Source organism: Cuculus canorus, chromosome 1 (assembly GCF_017976375.1).
Source record: "Cuculus canorus isolate bCucCan1 chromosome 1, bCucCan1.pri, whole genome shotgun sequence".
NCBI lineage: Eukaryota > Metazoa > Chordata > Aves > Cuculiformes > Cuculidae > Cuculus > Cuculus canorus.
In genome coordinates this window covers 40,668,625-40,683,629 of record NC_071401.1, presented here as the reverse complement: position 1 = coordinate 40,683,629, position 15,005 = coordinate 40,668,625, and the positions used below count along the sequence as shown (strand labels likewise).

At 36.3% G+C, this 15,005-nt stretch overlaps 1 protein-coding gene across 2 annotated transcripts in view; it reads left to right on the top strand.

Moving 5' to 3' along the window:
- The window catches only part of KLHL1 (kelch like family member 1), a 214,403-nt gene that overhangs the window by 151,066 nt on the left and 48,332 nt on the right, over positions 1–15,005 (top strand). For both annotated transcript variants that reach the window (XM_054056354.1, XM_054056355.1), the window contains exon 6: positions 1,098–1,284. In XM_054056354.1, the coding sequence (XP_053912329.1) occupies positions 1,098–1,284 (187 nt within the window). The remainder of the gene's footprint in view (positions 1–1,097; positions 1,285–15,005) is intronic.

Here is a 15,005-nt window from a genome sequence, read left to right as displayed (position 1 = left end):
TCATGATTTGCCAGTATCTTTAATAACATGTGAAATGTTCAGAAAAAGCCATCAAGGGGGATAAAAGGTATGAAACTTCTTTAATATAAGCAATGATTAACTAACCTAAGGTCCCTCAGTCTAGAATACAGTCAGCTAACATAGAACATGACTGAAATAATATAAGAAACTCGATATAGCAGAGCTCAGTTACTCATTTTCTTTTTCAATAGAAGAATTAGGGGGCATTGAATGAAATTAATGAAGCAAGTGAAAGCGAATGTGGCAGATTTGAAGGAAGATGGAGTTAAATCTTCATATGCAGCGAGTGATAGGCCAAATTTTTGTGAAAACATTTTGTGTATGCAACAAATACACGAGTTCAAAGAAAGATTGAACTAGTTCATGGGAAGATAAGGCCCCTGCGAATTACAAAATACATGGAAAAAAACCTCAGACTATCCCTAATCTGAAAGCTGGACAACTGGGGGAATGTTAAGGTGAATTGCTGTATAGTTGAAAATAGTCTTATGCTTTGCTCCCTAGACATGATTTCATGTCCAAAGTTGGAGACATATTTTATCTAGGCTAGATGAACCTCCCTATTCACTTCTTTTAATAAGCAGGTATATTGTCTGTTAGCTCATCAGCCGTGTAAAGTAAGAGTTCTGGATCACCAGCTGAGATACTGCAGTATGTGATGCCTTTCTTTGGACCTGAATAGATTCATTTCATGACTGATGCCTAAAGTAGTCTGTTGTCTGCAAAGAGTTGCCTTCTGGATCCTTTCAGTGTTATGTTGCAATACATTAAAAATAAATCAGGCTACAGCCTACGAGATAATACTTCAAGTTCTTCGTTGTCTTCAGTAAGAGAGTAGTAATGCTGTAGTCTTAATGGATGGTGAAACAGTGATCTAAAGTTGCCTAGTCTTTTAAAAATCGGCTAATATTTACTTTCCTGTCCCTCCCTCCAAAAAAAGAAAATCCCTACAAACCCCTGTATGCTATAGTAAAGTTATATACTTATAATTTATATTTTGCGATCTTCCCTTGTTGCATAATATTGCTTTTCTAGGAATTTCTAGCATTTTTGATTCACTATCATGTCATCTACAGATATTGGCTGACCTAGAAAACCATGCACTTTTTAAGGATGACCTAGAATGCCAGAAGCTTATTCTGGAAGCCATGAAATACCATCTTTTACCAGAGAGAAGAACTCTCATGCAAAGTCCAAGAACTAAACCTAGAAAATCTACAGTTGGGACACTTTATGCTGTTGGAGGAATGGATAACAACAAAGGTATTAAAAGATATTTGTTACTTCATAAAAGTTACACTTTGCATTTCCTTTATTATAAAATAGTGAAATAGGTTTCTACTTCAAGACTGGGGTGGGGGTATCTAAATCAATCAAGAAATGCTTGTTACACCAATCAAAAAGATATATGATATCTGTACTTGAGTGAAAAAGAAATGTTGAGAGAATAGGGAAACGTTGAAGAAAGAAACAATATGTATATTTTGTTATTATAACTGTGGATTATTTTTGTCCTTTTAACATTTACAAATGCTTGTGTAGCTAAATGTTAGGTATGGATTTGAACACAACTTTGTCTTTGGATCATAAAATACCTGAAATACAAATTTCCTTTTCCTTAAAGCAAAAAACAATAAACACTTACAAGTATTTAGGTAGTGGAAATGACCTTAAAACCAATTTAGGTGCAGCTGTATATGTTTTAGCTTACTATACAGGGCTGTTCTTAGTTGGTATAGTAAATCAAGACATAGAAATACGTAGGAAGATGGCACAGAGCATAGCACCATTACAGCATCAACACACAGCCTACGTTGCAGATTCAGGTCAGGCAGAAGCAATTTATTTCTGTAGCAGCAGGAGAGAACACAGTGTGATAGAGGTTCAGCCCTCTGTCGTTGTGAGCACTGACTAAAACAAAAAATACTAGGACTCATATACATTTACAGCAGATAAAAACCCTTTGAAAAGGGGTTTGGTATGGCAAGTCAGCATCTGAATAGTAGGAGCCTTTCTTTCAGCCAATGTAATATGTATTTCTGATAAGTGAGGATCTGCAGCCACATGGCCTCGAGTTACATCAGCTCAGCTCTTATGATACCAGTGTCCTTGACTGGCTTCTATGCCCAGCAAGTCTTGTTTCCACATGTCACCACCTGAGCGCTGGTTGCACATTTCAAAGAATCATTGAGTTTATAAAGCATGTCTCAGTATTTGGGCCATGAGACATTGATATTGTATTAGCTTTCCTCAATAATTAATAATTTATTCTCCCAATTTTCTCCACTGAAATGCTGACATGGATGATTGATATTCTCAATGATGTATTTTTAGTGCCTCCTGGTGTTTACTATCAAATATGAAGCAGTCACATGTAAGAATTAGATCAGCTAAGTAAATCAGCAATTTATTAGCTAGTACATAAAACAGTGGGTAAATGCTGGTGTTATCAAAGTATTTGAAGATTGTGTGACTCACCACATAAAATAGCCTTGCACGCTAAATCAAGTTCGTTTTGAAATCTGTTCTATAGTTATCTTCCTTCCCATAAAAAAGAAGTTGTTTAATTAACTCCAGCAGTCAGTAACTGGAATTATACCTGACGTGAAAAGTTAATGCAGCATAGTACTAACTGAATAGAATTAAAAGGAACCAAGTCAGATAATTTTCTAATTTTAATTTCCTAAATGTACAAAACCTCATTTAAATATGTTTCAACGTACCTTTATTTTATTTAGTCATATTTATATTTATTCATATAATTTGAAAGGCACATACAAGAAACAGATTTTCTATATGTATTTGTGGTACTAGAACAAGATGTGTTAATAGATTAAAGGTACATGCTTCTAAAAATATTCCATTCACGTTACCCATTCATTTTGTCACAGTGACTTCTGTAATTTAGATTAGCAAGATTTAATCATCTAGTAATATAGAAAAGCTATCTAAGCACACTTTTAAAGGAGTATAATAGACTGAAATAAATGACTAAATGTAGGTGGACCTACACTAATCTGTAAGAATGGTGAAACAATGACTTCTTGCAGCCATCTTGGAATCCCAAGTGGAGAAAAAAAATCATGTGATAGATTGTGCTGAGTATAGTTTATGTTAGACAGTGCTATGGAAAATTATGATGAGTAAAATACAGTTTCACAGCAAGACTAGATTGACATAATGGAGCAGTGTTGTATCGATGGCAGAATACTGACTTATCTCTCATGAGGTGTTCTAACCTGTCTCACTATCCAGCTAGTAGAATAATAAAGGACAAGGAGAATCTGCAGAAAAAGAAAACAAAAGAAAACAAAAGTGTCAGGTTAACCATGATCCAAAATGACTTTTATATATTACTTTTGGAATAGTCATAGTTTATCAAACTTCCAGATTAATTCATTATTTACTGAATCACAGTGTTCCCAAAAATACAAGGGAAAAAGAAATGAAACATTACATGAGCAAGACATTCTTCCATAAAATATGACTGGTCATTAACGGTGAGAGGGAACAGTTGATTTACCGAAACATTGATATTAAATGTGTGTTTTTCATTAATTTTGTGACAAGATGTAAGACCAATCACTAGAACTGCTCTCGTGCTAATAAGTGAGGTGCATCATCGGCCTATATAAAGCAACATTAAAAGTCCTTTCATTATTTTTTTAGATATACTTTAGAAAGATCATTGGTATTACCACAGATATATTAGAAAGTGAGTCTTTTGAAATGTGAAATTGTGAGGTCTCTAATTATTGTTTCCTAAACTCTCATGATGCATATTTTGACTTATCTCTAATGATTTTGAGTCATTTGTAATAATACCTTTTCTTTACAAATCTGGTTTATCAAATTTAGTTTATTACTTATATACCATTATTTCACAGATCTGTCATCTAATATAGCTCCATGAGGATACTCATTTGCTCTGATGAACTTTGGAGATGTCTTTGTTTTTCTGGACTTTTTAATTTTTTTTAGCAAGATATTTCTCACAGCATGCTTCACTTCAACCTTATTTTTTTTCCATTCTCCATAAAGGTATAATTTTTAAATACTGAAAAAAATATTGAACAACTATTGTAAGTATTGTAAATAAAGGCAAAAATAGGGGAAGATCATGTTTTTTCTCTTAGGTAATTCTTGCTTAAGATATGTCTCTGAGCTGTCTATAACTTGAAATCTATCTACCTCCTTCATCCTCAGTTTAGTGGGAATTTGTGGAAAAAAGGTAAAATCCCTAAAGGTTGTTTTGTAGCATTTTGCAAGTCATGGAAATAACTGCAAACCACTTTGTTTTCACATACATAAAACATTTGACAGCTTTCATTATCTATTCATTAGATGTACATAACTATCTTGAGAAAACAACTTATCTTCATTTTACTTGCGTTTTCCATCAAATATACAATAACTGAGTTTAATTTTCAGAATGTGAGTGCTTATAGTCCTTGTATTTTTATAATACACAAACAGCAAAACCTACTTAAGAAAATATAGTGTTTTCTTTTTATAAAAAGGGAAAAAACTAATGTGTTTATTACAGAACATTTCTCCTTTGTGTGCTTTTTGAAAAATCTGGTGTAAATACGCATACTTTTAAAATATAAATAGATACATGTGTATAAATACTCATATATAGAAGTAATATTAATTGAAGTGTTCTCTTAAAAGTTTAAGGCTGTAGTATGGTAAAATACCCCATCTACCTGTTGTACTTAAGTTGTTCCTTAATCCAGCATACAAATGAATTCATGGCTAGAGCTTCCTGCCTTTAATGAAAGATCATGTATATAATATATTTTAATTAAGTTGTTGGTTTTTTTAAAAAAAATAGAGTAAAATTAAATAATTTCATGCTTACGAACTGTTAAGGAAAATTGGAAGAGCCACTGTTTCCAGCTGCCCAGACCCTCCTGTCCTGCTGCTGGAGCCCAGCGTGGTGCCCCTGGGGACCCGGGGTCTCTCTGCTTGTGCTGAGGGATGCGTCTGCTGTTTTCCCATCAGCAGGGTCATCCAGTTGCAAAGTTAGGTGTGTGTCCTAGAGACAGGCACAGATACACACAGGATGTGGACACAACCGCTCACACAGCTGGCTGCAGACAAAGCACTGCCTAGCAGCACCCACCTTTAGGACTCACACCAGACATGGACACAAGTCTTACGAGGAGCGGCTGAGAGAGCTGGGGTTGTTTAGCCTGGAGAAGAGGAGGCTGAGGGGAGACCTTATTACTCTCTACAACTACCTGAAAGGAGGTTGTGGAGAGGAGGGAGCTGGCCTCTCCTCCCAAGTGGCAGGGGACAGGACAAGAGGGAATGGCCTGAAGCTCCATCAGGGGAGGTTCAGGTTGGATATCAGAAAAAAATTCTTCACAGTAAGAGTCATCGCGCACTGGCACAGGCTGCCCAGGGAGGTGGTCAAGTCGCCTTCCCTGGAGGTGTTTAAGGAACGGGTTGATGAAGTGCTGAGGGACATGGTTTAGGGAGTGTTAGGAATGGTTGGACTCGATGATCCAATGGATCCTTTCCAACCTTGCGATTCTGTGATTCTGTGTGAAACAGCCACGACCCCTTCTGCTCTTGGGTTGGCAGAGGCAGAACGTTACTAGTGCAGCACACACACCAAACTCTCCAGGTTAACAAGCGCATGCACATTCGCACATCCCTCATGCACTTACACAGTCTCTCTGCCCGCCTCACTCATGCTGGTTTCCCACAGCAGCTGGTTTTCGGGAAGTGGCCCCAGTGCCTGGAAGTTAAAGATCCCACTAATTCCAGTAGTTGACACCACAGACCAGTGACATCCACAGCCCTGGTCTGACTCCAGAAGCAGCCTTTGTGAAGCAGTAACATAGGAACCTAAACATGCTGTTATTACTCATGAAATAAGTAGGTATTCACAAAAGATGAACTAGGAAGTGAGAAATGCACTGTCCTTTTTGCAATTCTACCTTTTTATTGATAATATTATATATGTCTCTTACCAGTCCTCTATGAATTTTTTCTGCCTTTAATGCTAGTTGTTTTCATCAGTATGTTTTCCATGACATTTGTTATGCTGAATTAAAGACTTCTGTAGTCATAGCCTTGAAATACCTCAAAGATGATAAGCCGAAATAAATTATGCCTCTGACATTCCAAGCAGCTGTCTGCCACTTTTATTCAGATATCTACAGCTGCCTTCTGAAAACTTACCTGATCAAGTAACGGTTGTCTCAGCCACATAATTCCAATGTTTTCAAATAAGTGTTTTTACCGAGATAAATGATTGTAATGTGTTGTTTACTCAGTTCCATCTAATATATATTTATACTCTTTCTTACATTTTCCACAGTCCATTTAAAAAAAAAAAAAAATGTGCACACATTTACATTTTTTAAGAAAAGGTGTTGGTATAATCCAGTGTTTTCCCAGCCTTCTCTAGCTAGCTATGGGAAACAATTATAGCATAATTTACCTTAATTGTAAAATGCACTAATCAACAAGTAGTGTTCCATTAGCTTTTGGTCAACACTGTGTACCAACGGCCATCTCAGTTTTCCTTTTATGCTTTTATGAGATATTCAATGGGAAAAGAATAGTGGAATATATAAACAGGAACAACAACAACAAAATGTATCTTTCATCAGTGTCATAAACTTAGCATAGTAATGGGGTTGTCTTTATGATGGGCTTTCTTGAGAAAATTAGAATACCAAAGTAAGAGGCAGACAGGTTAAACAGAATGAATAACTGACTTTTTTTCAATGTCTATCTTGCAAATGTGCATCAAAACTTACTTTTCCTTTTAGATTGCTTAAATGGAAGAGACAGAAGTTAGCTATTTGAAAAAAAAATCCAGTACTTTTTAAAAGAGAAAACAAGACAACACGTTTCAGGAGCCTTAGTTTATCTATGGCAGAAATTCATATTTTCACTCATTTAAATGTATTCCAGGTCTTCATCATTTGATATATGTTTGGTGAACTGCAAAAAAGAGTACAATTTTCATACAATAATAAACTGAAAGTGAAATGAACTGTTTTGATTCCTAAGAGATATTATATTTAGATAGCAACACATTCTGGAGAGAGAAAGCAGAATTATTAATTAAATGACGTCAAGTAACTTCATGAAGTTTAATGTAGGAAATTGCAGAATCCTGCAACTGAAAAGGATCTTCCACAGGCACCAATATATGCTGAGGGCCACCCAGCTGGAAAGCAACTTTCCAGAAAAGCACTTGGGGTTCTTTTGCCTGCTGTACCAAAGATCTGTGTAACAGTTGCTCAGATATATGTAAATGCAAGTGTTACACATGCAGATTTGATCCCCAGTAGTAGGCCTAGGAAGAACAGGAATCCATACAGAGCAGCCACCATCTCCGCCCCACTGTCTGCTACACACCAGACCTTGCCTGGTGAATTTTAAAGCATCTGCTCTCTTTGGGAAGGGGAATGTGAGGGGATAATTTTTCCCTGTTTTTATTTGCTTTTGGTTTCTCTTAAAGGCATTGAGAAAGATTTGCCGAAATATTCACTGTAAAGGCATTCCCATCAGATTTCCCCCATGCCATGTGGTAGCACGTGAGGTGACTTTATAATTTGACTATTAGCACAATTCAGTGCATCTTTTTGGTGGATGGGTCTAAGTCAAGAATAAGGAAGCAGTCTTTTCATGTGTGGTTATCGGAAAAAGTGACAGGCAAAATACCTCTTTTTTCCAGAGGTAGTGGGTGATGCTTGGCCTGTTCTGCTGAGTGAGGGATATAGGGGACATGTATTCCTGTATTCTATGAATTACTAATTTAAATTTTGCTAGCAGAGAGTCAAAATAATAATCAAAATGGTCCATTCTGTCTTGAAACACAGCACCGAGGACCCATAGCTTCTGGGCATAAGAGAGGTAAGATCAAAGCATATTCTCTGTGCAAGGCTCTTAAGATCATTCTTTTTCAGATTTTCTTTGAGTAGTTTTACATCTTTGTTCCAACTGAAGTTGAAATAATCCTTCCTTGGCTTCTCTTTTCAGCCACCAAAAAGCTTGTATCTTCGCCAGTCTAGTCAGATCTCACTGGAAATATTTTTCAGTCCTTTAAATGGTTTGACTTAATTTCAAATCTTTAAGAAAACCCACAAAGCTACTCATGGCTTTAAACTACCTGGTATGCATTTCCTCATCTCTTCTGTTACAGAGAGGTTTTCAAGGGTCTTTAGATACTTTTAGGACTGCAGTTTTCATGGGATATTTAGAGGTATTTAATTGCATCTTTGGAGAACTGTTTATGTGTATCCCATATACTTCCAGCCAAATAGAATTCACCAATGCCAGCCAACCTTCTTGCCCCTATGTTCATGTGCCAAGAGCCACAAGCCATCCAACATCTCAGATAGTTCAGGTGAATGGAAACTCCAGGGGTGATTCAGTCCCTGGAGATGGAAGAATCAAGGCCTTTCAAAGGATATCTGTGCACTGCTAAATTAAGGGCACAGACTTGACAGCTGACAAACAGATAAGTCAGCTTGAATAAGAGGGGTTGGACAAGATGACTTCCAGGAGTTCCTTCCAACCTCAAACATCTTGTGGTTTCGGTGTGTCTTGGTGGACACTAAGTTGAACAGGAGTCAGCAGTGTGCCACAAAGGTTGCAAATGCTTTCCTGGGCTCCATTAGATAAAATGTTGGCGAAGTTCAAGGGAGGTGATCCTTCCTTTTTTAGCGCTGGTGGCTGGTGAGGCCACAACCGGAGTACTATGTGCAATTTGATGCTCCTTAGTATAAGAGAGAGAAGGAACTACTGGAGACTCCAATAAAGTATTGCAAACATAATGAAGGGACTGGAGGATGTCTACTGTGAGGAAAGAGCAGGGACTGTTTGGTAATAAGGCTCAGGGGGATCTCCTCAGTGAATATAAATGTTCTTCTCAGTGGTGTCCAGTGACAGAGCCGGAGGCAACAGGTATAAACTGAAAGACAGAAGATTCTCTCTGAACATCAGGAAGCTTTTTTACTGTGAGGGTGATAGAGCCTTTGACCTTACGCAGAGAAGTTATGGAGTCTTTGTGCTTGGAGATATTAAAAAATCATTTAAACAACATCCTGGGCAACTCGATGAAGGAGGAGTTTGGACCAAGTGACCTCCAGAGGTCCATTTCAGTCTCACCTGTTCTGTGATTCTGTAACATAATAGTGTAATTGTAGAGTAAAGATGGAACTTGGTTAATTACTTCACCAGAGGAATATGAAATATACTGGCTAATGACTAATGAGATAATTAAATAAATAAATCACATTAAAATTCTCTTTTCATCTAGTTCTTGGAAGTAGTAACATTATTATTTGCTTCTTTTCACTCCTATGAATTTCAATGTGTTCCAGCACATTCAGCCTCATAGACAGTTTTGCAGCCACTGTACTTTGATTTACTGGTGCCTTTCTGAATAGGAAAAAAAATCCAGATTGTAACACCATCTGGTAGTTTTTCAGTACTTATTTTACATCACTTAGTTTCTGGGGTTTTTTCAGTGTAGTTAACTTCTGAAACTGCTGATTCAATTACAGTTTGTAAAGAAGAGATGAACCTGAAATGATCTATTCTGAAGCCTCCATGGCTTCACATCTAAGGGAAGAACAGAAGTTATCACACAGAAGATAAATTTCATCATCCTACAAACTCCCCATCTTTCTAATCTGTTGCCCTGGTATTTATACCTGTTGGCACAACCTATGGGTCAAGCAGACAGTGCACGAGACTGCTGCCTTCATGAGAATGTTGGGGGGGGGGGGTTATTCTCCCAAGAACACACTTGTTTCATCACTACCCTGCTGCTTACTCTTACATCTGGACTCGATGACCCAGTGGGTCCCTTCCAACCTAGTGAGTCTATGGTTCTTTCTTTTTTTTTCTCGTATTTCCTATGCAGATATTTTATCGCTGATTAAAGTACACAGTGAAAAAACAGAAGACACATGTGTGGCAGATGGGCAGTTTAGAGAACCTCTATGTTGTCATTAACCTTAGATTTGTTCCGTACACTAAGCAATTTATATCCACTGATCACTCAAGTTTCATTAATAGTTGTTACTACTGAGGTCAGCTTTGGAGTAAACCAAATGGTTTCTTCTAGAACAAATCCTGGATGTTGTCCAGGAGACAGTTCACTGCTGGGACCAACCTCAATAGCCAATGTGGACGAGACTTCAAAAATGTTGATACCTCATGCCCTGTGCAGTCCTCCAGCTCCATCTTGCACCTTCAGTCACCTCATTAATCTTCCTGCCAAATTCTAGGAAATGCTCCAGAAGGCTGTAGCATAAAAAGGCTTAAAAACATCCAAGTAAGCTTCCGTACAGTCCTCACCTTATTTTTACAACATCAAATAAACAGATTGATATCTCTGGAGTACAGAAGGCACTATATAAAGCCCAGTAGGTACTGGGCGTTATCTGGCTCCTATCCATGCAAGTTATGGATAGCACCCACTACAAAAGTTCTACCTTGGAGGGAAGTAATTGCAACAAAACAGAATCTCCTAGGAACGGAGCCAACAGAATAATAGCTATACTGATGAATAATAAAAAAAGGCTCAAAGTAATGGAAAATTCAAGCTGTTGGAGTGCCAAACTGCTCAGTTCACAATGCTTAAACCAAATCATGATGGAGTTAGCTTATTTATTTACTTATGATACTTAATTAACTGGCAATCTGATTAACTATGTGTTTCGGATCAGTATCAGTCATGCAGTAGATAAATTGCAGTACTAGAACACCTATGAAATATGAATTCACTTCTTCAAATTTCTACACACTGTTCTTGAGCATATACCGAAAAGTTCTAGTCATAAATACGCACGTGCACACGTGTGCACGCACACTAAAACACAGATACATACATCCCCTCTCTCGCAATTTGCACAGGTCAACATCACCCCTTCAGTAGCGGTGGGAGGTCCACCAGATGCACACTTCTCCTGCAGGAGACGCATTAACCGCAGTATTTGATACTGTCCATATCTAGAGCTTCTGTTCTTACTGTTGACACCTTGTTTGCACAAGTTCCAGTAGGAACAGAACTGCTTTTAAACAGGATGTATGCATTTTGCTGATTAGCAAAGGCAAACTAGCATACTGCATTATCAAAATCATTAATAAAAGGGACTTTTGTAAGTTTTACACTAGATAAAAACATTTAAATTTAATGCTTTATTATGTTATAAAACAAAAGACCCAACATTAAAATTATTACCTAAAATCACTGTCAAAAAGCTGTCATTTCTGATACTTTTTAAAAAAATAAATACTAGTGGGGAAAGAAAATGCATTAATTTTAGAGAATTCTGATCATATTAAATAACTGAATATTCCCAAAGGTTTTCTGATGTTCACTTTATGGAGAATCCTTATGACAGATTAATATGTTTTCTTTCACTCAAAAATTGCAACAATTATTGTGTACGATTTACAGATTTTGAAGTGCTTAAGGACAGTTTTACAATCTAACTGAAAAGTAGTTAACTGCTACCCTGTTTACTGTATAGCTCTTTCTTTACCAAGAAATTCTCCTTGATATCTGCATCAATAACCTTTATAGGTCACATTCGTTCCACTTTAGTAACCACTTTTTCAAAATGTAATGCTGCAGACCAGTAGATCAAGGTCATCATTTGCAGCTACTCACAGCAGTGTTTAAAAAAATAGTCAGACTAGACACCAGCAACAGCTTTAGCAATAGAAAAATCAGCACAAAATCTAACAGGAATGAAAAAAGAAAGAAATTTTGTGACTATAAATGTAGAACTCTTGCTGTTCTTTATGTGCTTAAATATAGAATGACAGAATCACAGAATGGTAGAGGTTGGGAAGGACCTCTGGAGATCATCTAGTCCAACCCTGGCTTGAAGGACCCCAGGATACCATTGACTTTCTTGTCTGCAAGGCACATTGCTGGCTCATGGTTAGCTTATTCATTGTAGCTATGAGGAAAAAAAGTACCTTCATGGTGGAATTGTCTGTATTAGATACAAAGGTGGAGCCCAAGGCAAAGAGGAGATGTTTAGGCATTTCTGGCTTTTTTGTGAAGTTGTTTTCACTTAGTTTATACTAGAATTCCTGCATTTATACTTAACTGAAATGAGTACATTGCTCTTATAGTCTCTGACATTCTTCATTAAATTTGTTTGGCTCCATGTAGCCTACATCATGTTTTTCAAAAATAATAACATCTTTTGAAGACAGACTCTACCTCTTTCTGGTTTTGACTTAAAATATTGAGTTACAAACAATATTGCAGTACATTTATTCTCATTTATTCTTTTTCATACGAAGACCTTGCTGCATGAGTAGTCTTTGATCAACTATGGAAAAAATATGAGAATCAGCTTTATACAAAATTCTTGATTTAAAATATATTAGCAAGGAATCATAATGTGCTTAACTGCAGAAAAAAGGATAAGTGCAATAGAAAGATAGCTAGAAGATCATTTGAAAAGATTTCACCAAAACAAAATTTCAAAATTTCAAAAGCTTTCAAATGATATTTAAAAAAAAAGATAGAAATTTGTGGTGTGTAATCATATACTGATTTGTAGGTGAAAGTAAAATTGTGAGAACTAATACTTTATTGTTTCATTGAGAAACACTGAATGACAGAGTTCCATACACACAGGAGTTGTCAGCAGCTGCTGAACCTTCATGCAAAACTGTCCTGATCATCTACAGTACTTTCATTTCTAAAGCTTTCTTTCTCCGTAGATTTCCCATTACTTCACAAACCTTGACTAATCAGGGCTTATAAGACCCATGAAAGTACAGCACAGAGCTAATCTCATCCCATACTCAGCTGGATCATAAGCAGAATTTAAGGAGGTTTTTTAAAAAAAAAAAAAATGTTGAACTATATCCAGAACATCAAGAAAAATTCTTGGCTTCTTATCAGAAATAATTTGTGCTTCTACAGCCATAGTATGAGTTTTAAATTTACCACACACAGCTGTTTATCACAGAAATAGATATTGAATTAACTCTGTTTCACCTCTCTGTTTCTTTTTCATATTCTCTCCCTTCACTGCTACTCACTGATGAGTTTTTTTTAGCTGATGGCCCATCTGAAAAATAGAAGTTTTTGCTTAAATGTGTATAGAGGAATAGCCTGAGTGCGTAGTAAGTTTATTATGAGTCTCAACATTCAATGCATTTGCTCTCCTTTAATCTTTGCAGTTTCATATGTTAAAGTCAGTCTAATAAATGATGTTTTTCCTTTTTACAATAAGAGAGCTAAAAAATCAGTAGAGTGATACACGAAACAAACAATAATAGAGAAGATATTTTAATGTAATTTCCTGTGATTTTTTATATAGTCGGCAGTATTTTGATTGGGGCTTATGTGTGTTTTACTGTGTTATATCATCTTTTTTGCTTTCTATAAAACATAATTTATCTCTGCATAATCAGCAAATATGCTGCAGCCAAAAATGAATAATGATTTTTTGCTTTATTTAGTTTATTCATATCTGACATTAAACCCATATCTCCCATTTCCTGAAAAAAATATACCATAGTATCTTCCCAGCTTCTTCCTTTCATCATCCTATTCTTGGGAAATTGGATTTTCTGTTTTTCTGAAACACTTAATCAGAATTACTTTGGTTTGTCCTTGGAAATTAGAAAAAAGGTGTTTGTCGTCATAATTCTAGCATAGATCAGACATCTTATAACAGCCTGTATAGACTAGAGTGGGCAGTATTAACCAACATTGCTAGTTTCTTTGATTTTTTTCAGTTTGGAAGTTGCTTCAGTTAAGAGTTTTCTCTGCTGACTGCCATCTACTGGTAATGGTATAGAGAAGATCTCACTTTCTGATCTCAGTTGACGTGTGATTCTATTAACTTTTGCTTGTCACTGGAACCAGCATCTGGCTGAGTTACTGTTCATCCACTGTTTCACAGCTTGGTGGTTTAAAATAGATTGTTTGATTCTAGATATTGATCTCACCATGAAAGCAGTGAGAGTGTGTGGGGTGAGGGTTCCTTCCCTCTTTCTGCTAGATGGACACATACTGAGGACTTTTTATAGTCAGTCCAGATCTGGTGGCAGAGTGATTTATGCTTCTGTATTGTTTATGCATGCACCTGTTCAGTTGTAAAGTAATCATAGACTCATAGAACTAGTTGAGTTGTAAGGCACCTTATATTTTTACCTATACTTCTGAGAGTTTTCTGTGGCATCTGAGAAAACCATAACTTCCTGAACCTGTGGAACAGAAGATGAATGGACCATTGGACCTCCAACAGAGCCATCACTTACACATGTCTAAGTTATTTATTTGTATCTTGAAAGACTCCTGTGTGATCATATATGTAAAAATATACATAAAAATATGTATGTATTCATGTATGTGACTGTCAAAAGCCTAGAGGAAAAAATATGAAGTTGGTTACACAATTATAAACCCTTTATGATCTGTAGACAAGTTAGACCATTTATGATGTCTCTGTTTCAGTAACGTTTCCAGTTTCTTGCTTTCTTTCTAATATCATATTAGTTTAATAAGGGACTTGCTTATTTCTTGTTTTTCCAGTTATGTAAGTAATTTAACAGTATCTAGAGAACAAGTATGGTAGTTTATATGACAACCAAGAAAAGGACATGATTTCTGCTAAAAACAAAAGAAGAAAGAAACATAGTTAAAGATGAATGATGGACTAAAATTACATCAACTTTCTACTGACAAGTAGAGAGATGGAACATTGATAAAAAAATGAAGTACATGCAAAGGTTAAGTTTAATGTGAGTCATAATTTACTCTTAATTACTGTCTGATTACTTTCTGTAAAGATAGACGTCCATCATAATCACTTTGACCTGCATAATCCCATAATACTTATAATACCACTGAATGCCTGACTGCCAGTGGTTGTCCTGCTTTGAGAATATCTGGGGAAAAAGTGTCCCTCACAGTAAAATGATGCAATGCCCACCATATTTCAAATTTGTCTGAAGTTCTTGCA